Source organism: Carassius auratus, unplaced genomic scaffold (genome assembly GCF_003368295.1).
Source record: "Carassius auratus strain Wakin unplaced genomic scaffold, ASM336829v1 scaf_tig00214414, whole genome shotgun sequence".
In the NCBI taxonomy this organism is placed as follows: Eukaryota; Metazoa; Chordata; class Actinopteri; order Cypriniformes; family Cyprinidae; genus Carassius; species Carassius auratus.
In genome coordinates this window covers 3,984-15,925 of record NW_020527650.1, presented here as the reverse complement: position 1 = coordinate 15,925, position 11,942 = coordinate 3,984, and the positions used below count along the sequence as shown (strand labels likewise).

The window sequence follows — 11,942 nt, the reverse complement described above, 5'->3', positions numbered from 1 at the left end:
AGAGCCTCATGTCATGCATCACCCAGCCAAACTGGCTAGTAAGTTTTAATTAACACCCGCCAAATGAATTTTAACCCGCATTTGGCGGGTTGCGGGTGTTAATTTTAGAACCCTGGTGGAGACGTGTGATGAAACCCACCCAAGCCAGTACTGATCAATATCCCACCACTCCTGTAACTCATGGTTCATCTGTATGTGTATTCAGAGCCAGTAAACAACGGGGCTTTCAAATAATAATAATAATAATAATAATAATAATAATAATAATAATAAAAGAACACTGCGTTAAAGTGCGCTAAAATAATTGCCGGCATTAATTAATGCATTAATAACGTGTTAAATTGCCAAGCCTAATTCCTATACATTCTATATTTGTTTCATTACATAATTTAGATCCTTTTATTATTATGTTTTATTATTATTATAAAATGTAAAAATCCTAGTAACAACAAACGGGTAACATTTAACTGATGCTGAAGATATTTTAATTGTTATTTTATTTTAAAAAAATTGAGAAGGGCTTGCTTATATTTTTAATCCAATTTTAGCCAGATGATGGATGTGTCACATTCAGGTTTGTGTAATTCCATAGTCTTAAACTGAATTGTGGGACAAGCACAACAGTGGTATAGAAAAGTTTTTGAGAAATACAAGTTCTCTCTTTTGATCCTGATTTTCTTATAAATAAATAGAAATACACTTAATTCAATAGAAACTGATCATTACATTTCTCATTAAATTCACTCACAGTATCCAGACGAGGCTCTTGTGCAGTTCTGGGTCCACCGTCTCAAGGTCACAAAGCTGGATGGGCTTCGCCAGGAGCTGCTTGTAGAAGGGTAAGGTGAAGCCTCCATTGATGTAGTGCCCGTGGAAAACAGCCAGACCCATAATCCGCCCAACAAAGTGGAAGTAAGACAAGTGGTCCTGAAAAACAACAGCAGAGGGCGTGAGAGGAAGTTTAATGAGACCCTGCCGCAGCAGAGAAACGGCTTGGTGAACCTTTTAAAGCACACATGATGACCATATGTTGTGAGGTCCAGGAAGCACAGCCTATGCTAAATTTCTTCATAACATACTGATTTACTGGGTCTTGTTTAGAAGAGAAATCCCAAGCACAGGTCGCTGCATGACTTACAGGGTTGATGGATGAGTCCGGGTTGATCTGTAGTGTGTAGATGTTATCAGTCGAGTACTGAAACAGGCCGTAGTATGGATTCAGCATCTCATGGCAGAGGAGATACAACCATTCCCTGGAACAGGACAGGAATTCAGATAGAACTCATATCTGAGTCTTTGCTGGCTGCAGTTCAGTCTAAACTCTGTGCTCAACAGGGGAACACCTGCAATTTCATGAACACCATACCCTGCATGCTGATAAGCCTGGCTGAGATTCAGCCTAAACTGCTGAAATTATAAAGTCAAGTCTGGCGTATGAAACGAGATGGGGGAATAATGAGGCACAGGGGAAATTCATTAATGAGAACCTTTCGCATAAAACAGATTCATATGCTACCTAGCAACTCCACCGTAATCCAGCCCCTCCTCTCCTCTGAACTTCACCATCAGCCGCTTCTTCAGGTCTTTGGGTCTCATCTTCATGATCTGTCTATAAGACTCCTATCCACAGATAGAACAGAATGAGACATATTTTTGAGTCGGGTGTGAGGTCAATATGATTTTATTACAAAAATGTATACTTTTTGAACAAAGGTACATAAAAAAATTATCAAAAGTGCCAGTAAAGACATTTATAATGTTATAGAAATTTGATCTTTCTATTCATAAAAAAAAGATGATGTAATGCAGTTTCTACAAAAACAATTAAGAAACACAAGTGTTTTAATATAAAAAATATTAATATATTAATAAATCAGCATATTAGAATAAATATAAATGATAATCATGTGATACTACAGGCAAAAATTCAGCTTTATCAGTGAATTTGAAAAACACTCAAAAAGAAAAGAGGGTAACACTCTATTTATTTTATTTTACTGTATTTTTGATCAAATGCTATGTAGCCTTTGTGTGAAAATAAGAGAACTACTGATAATAAACATCCAAATGTTGGAAACCCAGGAAGCAAGCATCAGTGTGCAAACCTAATCGTGATGCATCCCCTAGTCACTTCCAACTGCAAAAACAGTTCCACAGTGCTGTTTGGAACTAAATTATGCATGCACTACATGACTGGCATTATTCAGCTGTGTGACTGCGAGTACCTCAACAGATCTCCTCACGGGACACTTCTATGCGGCAGTGGCCGGCTTGAGGCCTGCTGCATGGGAGACGCTCATGCGGAGAACTTTGAGTTTCTGGACCAGATCTCTCTCATAGCGCACTGGTAACTCGCCATCACCTTCCTCCATGCCAACTTCCATCTGAAACAGGCAGAGCCTGACTCGACTCCTTCACTGAGAGTGTTGGCTGCTCATCTACATGCAAAACACACACAGATTGTCACGTGTACCCAATACATCAAAAATCACTGATAGCAGTTTATCAAGGCCACTGGACCATGATATTTACATGCATCATTTGGGGTTACACTCCCCACTAGGGACGATTAGGAATTAAATAAAATGTTAAGAATTAATTTAATACCAACCTTATAAGAGCAAGCAATTATCATTACTAGCAACTTTAATTACATAAGGATGATTTATTCATTGTGGTTAATAATTTACAGGAAAATTTAAGAGCTGGGAATGAGCAATAAGATGTTCTGAGCAGAGCCGATGTGAAAGATGGTTTTACCTCTCGATGTGGTGTAACGCTGGGTCGGTGAATTGCGTGGTTCTATTATTGTGGTCAACAAAATAAATTCGTCCCTGACACAGTGCTCCTGATCTCCCAGCCGGGCGGCAGAGGCCCAGCTCCTCTCACAACTCACGGCTGTTCAAATCCCTGAAGGAGCAAGCGCACCCATCACATCCCGGTGCTCAACACATATAATGGTGCCCCAAAACTATCGCAGAGTGGGAAATTAACTTTTTTTTTCTCCATCCACCAGCCCACAATATCAGGTGAGTGCCCTATTTTAACAGACATTCAGATTTTACTAACCATGTAATATTTTTGTTAATTTCAAAAGAGTGGGTAAGTTTTTTTTAGATTTGAAAATGAAATATCTCATGTTTAATATTATGAAAGATTACAACATTTTAAAACAAATGTTTTCATATAAATATATTTTCAAATGTTATTTATTCAGTTGGTGGCAAAGCTGATTTTCAGCAGCCATCACTTCAGTCTACATTGTCACATGATCCTTCAGAAATCATTAAGAAACATCTCTTACTATCATCTATGTTTAAGAGTTGCGCTGATTAATATTTTCATGGAAACCATGATACTTTTTTTTTCCAGGATTCTTTGAAAGATCTAAAAAAATTTAAAACAGATCTTTTGAAACATTTTTACTGTCACTTCTGATCAATTTAATGCTGAATAAAAGTATATTTTCTCCATGCACGTAGAGCTAGTATTTTATCTCCCAAATAAAAGAAAAAGCAGACCAGGAGCATTATAAAAGACACCCACCAAGTGGAACGACTTGCCTTAAAGAGATGTTGGTGAAACTGAAGATGAAAACAAATAGTGAACTTCAAAACATGCTCACATGTGTGTGGTTGAATGTACAAGCATGTTTATTTGACCAATTTTAGGAGGTCACATGCAATAGTGACTGTAAAGGCAAAACAACCTGCCACTGCACAAAAAGTGATCACATTTCTCTGGTGGCATGTGTTGATTTCCCACCCTGCTGTTCTCACTATGGGCTTCTTTTTGCACCCCTTTCCTCATGCTTCTTAGGTCATTATCATGATGATGAGCAAATTATTAAGTTTCACAATGTCAACAGTAGCAGCAATTAAGTGGGACTGCTGGATATCAAGTTAGCTGATTGTGGACATTAAAGAGCTACGATTAGAGTGATATCACAAAAGCAGCAAGGAGCAATCAAACTGGGGCAATCGTTATTTCAGCAAAGGTGGGTGGTGATTAAACCTACCGGGGTATTCTGGGATCATGCCAGGTGCTCACGCCAGTCTGTGTGTGCAGAAAATAGACTTGGCCCTGCACGGTGGTCCTTTGCTCTGCATTAGAAAAGAGAAGAGACACGTCAAGAGTAAATGAGCCACAGCTAAACCCAGACGCCAGTTTACACGTAACCTGAACGAGCACCAGGGCTACTGCAACAGGACGCTGAACTTCCAGTTCTCAGACGGCACACAGCTAGTGTGGCATATCATATGTCTGAGATTTAATTACACTGGTGCCATCCACTGGTCATGGCACCACAACACCAACAGGGTCAGGCATGGTTTACACTCCAATGAGGGGCTTTACCACAGCCAATCCACCTGTCTAATGCGAGCCGCAGTGCCAAAGTGAATAGACTCCTTTCAGAGCTCAGTCTCTCCAGTTCAATGACCTTCAGTAGCCTCTACCCTGATCGCTAAGCTGTATTAGTCTCAATGGACTCCAGCTTTACTGTGGGTAAAAGATCATGTATACGTACTGGTGATGTGTAAAAAGACAGATTTATAGTAAAATATTTATATAAACCTTTTATTGCTCATAACTGACAAGCCCTCAGAAAGGAACAGTGAAAATTGCTTCGCACCAGGCAATTTTGAAGTATGCTGAAAAAAGTGAATTTGTCATAAAAGCAGTGCTCTGATGTCAGTACCAGTTTGTGTTTTAAATCACAGACACTAAATAATAAGCTAAAACAATCAGATCGGGTTCATTTTTACTACTCCGCTATTTCTAATGCTCTATCTTACCATAGCCCTCAGGGAGGTCAGGGGATTGGTGTCCATGTGGTCTGTTTTGGGGGGTGTGTGCATGCCCTCTAGAATCTTGGTTTCTGATGCGTTGTGCTTGGAGCCGTTGCTCCTGATTGGGCGACTCAAGTGCACGGCAGTTGCCCCCGCCAGCGGCTCCTGTAGGATCGGTGTATGGCATGGGCTCCTCCATGAAGCAGCTGAGAGGCCGCCCGGGCCCCGAGTCTTCAAAGACAGGCCTGAAACATACACATTCAGAGCAGGTGTTAAGACACAAACAGTCACACCAACATTTCAGTGGGTCTGGGTATTGATGTAATGAACTGTGAATCTAACAGGTCTTTTGGAAGCTCAAATAAAGTGCTTTATCTGGGCAGGTAGCCAGTCTGTGCTGAAAAAAAAAAAAAAAAGTGCATCCTCGGAGACAAAAAATTGACTCACCCTTCATTCTCTACCAGTCCTCTACAGTCGACCACAGGCCCTCCACTGCCAATTCTGTCTCTGGTCTGCAGACTCACTACAAAAATAAAGAATATGGTTAAAGAAAAGTCATTTAGTTCAAAGAATGATTCAGCATTCATTAGTTTGATAGTAGACATTTGAATTTAGAGAAAATTACAAAAGAAAACAAACAAATAATGCTTTTCTCAGAACTAACTTCACTTTAATGAGCCAAATTGCGTCTTAACTGTTCTGAATGAAAAAAAACTCCACTTGTTACAATAAACACTACATTTTTGTTATCTAGTGCAAATACATACTTATTTTAAAAGTGTCACCAAAGCGGCTAAATACATATTGGGCCAATTTATCTGAAAAATTCTGTAAAAGTTCTACTGCAGTGTTTAATACGTACCAACGATTTGTCCACGAACAGCATCACTGTCAGATGGGTTCAGCTTGCACAAGTCTAAACGCTGGTCTGATGGTGTGATAGATAAATGACGAGATGTCATTAAACTAGGCCATCAAACTTTTACAGACTACAGGTACACAGCTTTACACAAATTTAATGAAGACATGAAACGACTGTGATATGGCACAATGAAGAGATTACGGTAAGCTATACAAGTATCCCACTCACAGCCTGTGTCTTTTAGTCTGCTGATGGCGTTGGACAGGAGCCGCACACAGCCTAAGAAACCCGCACCCTGCTTCTTATGGATCTTCTTGTGGTTCCATACGCTGATGGTGATGGAATCGGTCTTCCCAATATAACTGCGGAAAGACTCTCTTTAGCAACTTCCTCCTTTTAAAAACACTAGCTAATAATGTTTCCATTATTTTAAAGCTAAATTAACACATCTACACATAAATCACATAATTAAAACATAATGAATACTACTGAGAACAGAACAGAAAATGTATCCGTCAGTAACTTTATGGAGGAATTTGCTCACAGGTCGTAATGCTGATTCCACTTGGGGTCCAATGTGCTTTTGACCGTGTCTGTAGAGTGGCATTGACCCGAGCCATCCACCACCACTTTGGCGAAAGGATCAGGCAACCCTGCAGCAGAACGACAGTGTGGCAGGAAGACAAATAAACAACAGAGGACAGTTACAATCTGGACAGCTAAGCAGCTTCCACAATGACAGCTGCTAAAATGTAGATAGACTGCAAATATTTGGATGGCTTTACAGATCCCCAGACCAAAAAGAATGACCATGGAGCAACATGACTTTCAGTTGCCAAATTACAGAATCGCTTACACACAGTCTCTGAAAGTCATTTTACATGCACTTTTTTTAAATTAGTTATATACACTAGGATTTGTTAGTTTTTTTTATTTTAAATTTGTGTTCCTCCTTGATTCTGTCAATTTAGTGATCCTGGCTGTATTTGTACCACATAAATATCACTGTTCTGTAAAGGCTGGAATACACTATATTACTTCTGAACAGATTTTAAAACACTAGACATTATGAGTGTGCGATAAGATGATTTTTGATTGTGGATGATAAAAATGTCTCCACAGTCTGCTTTTGAAGAAGTATCGTAATATCGAGCTACAGAGCACATTCTAATCAACTGCATTTCTGTCGTCTCAGTCTCAATATTACGTTACTGTAGAATGCCACATACATTCACATCAGTGTTAACTCAGCGGTAGAGTTACTCTCATGGGATACTGCACTTACTCGCAATTACAAAAGTACATTTTTGGATGTGCTTTAAAGCCTTGCCAGTTTAATATCTTATTTACGTGTTGTTCTGATGTGCGCTTTTTCTGAGTGCATACTCCCGAAGTGTGCGCACTAAAAAGCCTGTCAAACAGCACCCGATTACTGAACTAATTAAAGTCTAAAATAAAAGTAAACTGTTAAGAAAAAAATGGATGCATGTCTGTATATAAGATGCATGCAGCTCTTAAAGGGACAGTATTAAACATGCAGCCGACTGTCAATAAAGGGTCATGAAACCCCAGACAATTTTTTCTGACATTTAAGCAGGGGCTAACATTGCCATAGAAGACAAATTTTAGCATCCGATAATTTTAACTGTTGGAGAAAACTTGATTATTGTAAGCTTTTTTGCGCCATTTTCATTTTCTGGGTTTAAAATCGACATCCTGTTGACGTCATAATTCGATGACGTGTCGTTGTCTATTAAATTATTCATGATACTGTGCGTTCTTATCCTATGAGAAGACGCTTCGCTTAATTATTCACAACAGCATGTGTTGACTTGCTATGACAGACGCTTCAGACTGTGAGCAGTGTTGCCAAAATTTGGACAGCTTTTTGATACAACTGGTAAGTGTTTCAGTATTTCAGTTGTTTCAGTGTCTGCACTTGTAAGGTGGGAAATTCCTTCAAATATTTTAACATTTTAAGTCGCTCGGGACAAATTACGGAATGTATCATTTGCAAATGCTTTTGAGTCTACAATTTAAACTGAGAAACCACTTTCTGTGAGCTCACACATAAAGTGTGCGTACATAGAGCCGCATCTGAGAGAGAATGACTACAGAAAAAAAGTTGTGTTGTGCATTATTGCGCATAAATGGCCAGATACATATAAAATTGTCAAAATGCCGTCTTGATGAGTATTCACATAAACAGTCGATTTATACTAAACATTGTCAGTATATAGGCTATTAAGTGAATGTAAAAAGATGAGAAACAAAACTTGTATAACAGTTAGATGTGTGCATGAGGTCTTAAAGAGATGGCAACCAGTGTTATTTTACATTTAAATAGATCATTCAGTTTGTTATTGTATTTGTTTGTGCCATTGCTTGTCATTTATCTATTCTTTTTTTATTACTGACTGTTTACTTGTCTTTTTAAGTTCAAATTAATTCTATTCAGAGTTTGAAATCAAAGTTCTTTTTAGGTATGTTGATATAATATCAACAACATAAATTGAAAAACAAATACACTGGGGTGACTGGAGGAAATTGCATTTCTATCTGAAATATTAAATTAGCTTCACTGTACTAAAGAGTGTCCTTTAGACTTTTTCTGAATGCTTCAGGTTGCTTCAGTAAGCTTGAGTTTTTGATGAGCTGAGACATAACAGGAAATCTATTTGTGTATGTGTGCAAGACAAGTGTGTGATACAGAAATGTTGTTTTAGTTTCTTAGACGCCCTGGCTACTTCGAAAATGATTTGCATTAAATTCTTAGAAACTCACCAGGAGGACATAGTGAGACACCTTAAATGGAAATATATTTTGAAAATGCATTATCATTGGATGCGATCAAAGCATCCGCATTTGATGAAGGTGTAAATGTTGAGTTTGGGTGTTTCCTCTGTCACAATTTGTAGTCAACTTGGATGACTATGACTGTCAAACTTTTCTTGCAGGAAAATATTCAAAAGACTTTTGTCTCAGTCCTTTAATTGAAATTGCTACAACAGTGACAAAACATTTATGTTGGATGATTGTAGTTTAAAAATGTCATTGTGAGACCGCTTACATTAACCAAGAGAAATGGTCATGGATGGAAGGAGATTGTTTGTTTTTGCTTTGTTATAAGAGTTAGGCACAAAAGCGATTCATTCACTTAGTGAGTATAACTGTTTTTACAGCTCCATGACACAATCCATCAAAAGGCTTATATAAACGACGCAGAATAAGCCTTAAAAGTTATCAGAGGTGCAACAGTGCATTCATATATATGGTTTATGATGCAGAGTGCAAATGGTTTTAACTTGAAGGGAGTGAAATGAAACTGTCTGAACTGGAAGTTGTCTGTGTTTTCTGTTTCCCTTCTTCCACCTCTGCTCCTCACCACACCCACTTTTTTTTTTCTCAACTGTGGTGAGAACTAACCAGCGCTGAAACAGGGGGTTTCATGACCCTTTAAAGGGATAGTTCACCCTAAAATTGAATTGCTGTCATTATTCACTCACTCACATGTTGTCCCAAACCTGTATTAATTTCTTTATTTTGCTGAACACAAAAGAAGATATTTTGAAGAATGTGGGTAACCAAACAGTTGCTGGTCCACAATGAATTTGATAGTAGGAAATAAGCCAAAGGGGCCAAGCAAATGTTTGGTTTTCAGTGTTTCAAAGCATTTGTTCGTCAGAAGAAAGAAACTTCAGGTTTAAAACTACTTTTGAGTGAGTAAATGATGGAATAACAATAAAACACTATGTCCAAATTGACAGACAGATGACAATTTTATTTTTGGGTAATCTACCTCTTTAAATGTTAATAATACAACAAAACACAAAAGAGAAAAAAAATAACTACCTACTGTTGACTAAAAACTTTTTTTTAAACAGTTGCTTTAACAGGAGTCTATATAGTGTTTTATGTTTATATTTGTTCATTCAATTTCTAGAATGCTCCTGCTAAATACACCTATTGTACCTGAAAATAAAACACAGTTTTATTTGTATATTATGTGTAGCTGTGTATCGTTGATCTTATTTTTTAATAACACCGATAAAATAATGCCAAAAGTTTTTATCTTCGCCCACTTTGGCCTAAATACCATATTTTCAGGACTATAAGTCACACTTTTTTCATAGTTTGGCTGGTCCTGCGACTTATAGTCAGGTGTGACTTCTCAAAATTAATTTGACATGAACCGAGAGAAAACATTACCGTCTCCAGCAGCGAGAGGGTGCTCTATTCTCCTCGGTGCTCCTGTAGTCTACCCCTGAAAACAGAGCGCCCTCTCGCAGCTGTAGACGGTAATGTTTTCTCTTGGTTCTTGGTTCTAAATAAATGCGACTTATAGTCCAGTGCGACTTATGTGTTTTTTTCTCATCATGACGTAGTTTCGGACTGATGCGACTTATACTTAGGTGTGACTTATAGAAAGGACAGTCTCATGCTCTGTGGACCGTTCATTTGGTGGCTCGAAACAATAAAGAGCGAATACCGCTGAAAAATATTACTGTTAAATACATGCTGCATCTGTTGTAAGGCATTAATGCTAATAATTTAACGTATAATTATCAGGGACAACTGGTCTTGTTTTGGCTTGTCTTCGTCACACATTCTCATGTGGTCTTTTGTTATACGAGAAGCATAATGGACATGGCACAGAAACTAGATCTATGAATGACGCACACCAGGCATTTGAATAATATGTGGGAACACACACTGATGAGGCCAGTGGGGCAAACAAGGCTGTCAGTCAGAGCAGCTGGGATGGAGAGCCTAGACTGCAGAACAGTGAAGTGTGCTCAATGCTGTAGTGGGTGGAATCTGATGAGGAGCCACTGAATGAGGATGTGTATTCCCCCAGTGATAAAAGCAGCCAGTGGGCGGCTGAACAACTCAGAGGAGAGAGGCACTAATGCTCCAGAATCACAAATGGTTCGTTCATACAGCCATTTCTGAGGGGGATTTGAAGTCGATTAACAGTTTTCCCAAAAGCTAATTCAAACGCTTTTAACTTTATGTGAAACACAAAAGGTGAACTTGAAGAATACCCTTGCAACTCTTTTCAACGTAAATGTAAATTTACATTTTAACTGAATGAGGAATGTTGTCAAACTCCAAAATAAAAGAAACCCAAAGTATCACTGAAATGTTTCTTAAACGCATGCGCTAAATTTCATGGCTCCGAAATCATTTGATAGCTTTGTGTCATCCTTCCACCCAAACTCACCTTGGTGCATTTATGAAAGTTCAAGAGAGAAGTAGTGACGTCCAATCTGTGAACTCAATTGTTCTTTTCAATATAATTCTTGATCCAATTAAAACTGCAAAAATAGTCTAAATGATTTTAAAGCAGTTAGCACAGTGCTGTATCATGAAATAATGACTTCAACTTTAGTCTTTTACTTTGACAGAGTTAGTCTGATTTCAGAAGACTTTGAAAATAGTGCACAATTGACATGGACTACTGCTTTCAAACATTTAAGGTCCGTTTTTGAAGCTTGAATGCCCAGTTTATTGTAATTACGTGGAAAAGAGCAACAAGCACATTATTCAAAAATGTTCCTTTTTTGTATAGTTTTGTTTGGAGGGACGTGGACCAATAAAGAGAAAAATGTACATTTTGTGGTGAAGTTTAAGGTACACCAAAGGATTGTGAAAAAGGAGGTGAAATGAGGTATACTTACGAAAGAAGTCTTTCTTTGCCAGATTCTTGGCACATAATACTGAAAGAGAAAGAAAGAAAAAAAATCATTCAATAAATCAACAGATGCGCCACTTACGAACATAGAAAAAAAAAACCTGAAACTCTGATGCATTTAAAAGCTTTGCTGCTGATGTGAGCATGACTGAAAGCAGCATTTATCTGCAGAGATGGCTTTAAAGAAAGAGCTGGGCCTCATTCCACTGACTAACTGACATGATCAGGATCCCTTTCCTCTAGTCCCCTAAAAGGGGCCACTGGTGCCGTCCAAGCACAGCCTGCACAGAATAAATCAGACAGACTTCCTCTCAACACTGTTAGTCAGCACCCCAAATCCACAGCTTTTCCCTGGATATGTAAAGCTTAAGCCATCTGCCTGAGAGGGATTTTTTTTTCTTGGCTAGCCTTCACCCAATGTGAAATTATCAAAGGTCATTCTGTGTTAGGCTGTAATGTGATTTCACGCTTTTCAATGGGATTTGGTGCACTTAAGAGAAGCAGCATTTGTGAATACGGTTGCTGTCAGCTCATGTTTGGCATGCTGTGGTGTGAAACGGAGCAGGTGTGGTCAGCAATATTCATCTTCTCAAAA

The 11,942-nt window shown here is 38.4% G+C and overlaps 1 protein-coding gene across 1 annotated transcript; it reads right to left on the bottom strand.

The window, feature by feature from the left end:
- Positions 1-726: 726 nt before the first annotated feature.
- Positions 727-11,373, bottom strand: LOC113091976 (E3 ubiquitin-protein ligase SMURF1-like; the record flags this gene model as incomplete). Its single annotated transcript, XM_026257660.1, has 12 exons — positions 727-927; positions 1,139-1,253; positions 1,517-1,620; positions 2,262-2,409; positions 2,890-2,910; positions 4,019-4,103; positions 4,797-5,035; positions 5,238-5,313; positions 5,653-5,718; positions 5,881-6,014; positions 6,197-6,305; positions 11,334-11,373. Coding segments are annotated over 12 exons (1,320 nt in total), but the record flags the coding sequence as incomplete, so codon positions are not given.
- Positions 11,374-11,942: the final 569 nt, after the last annotated feature.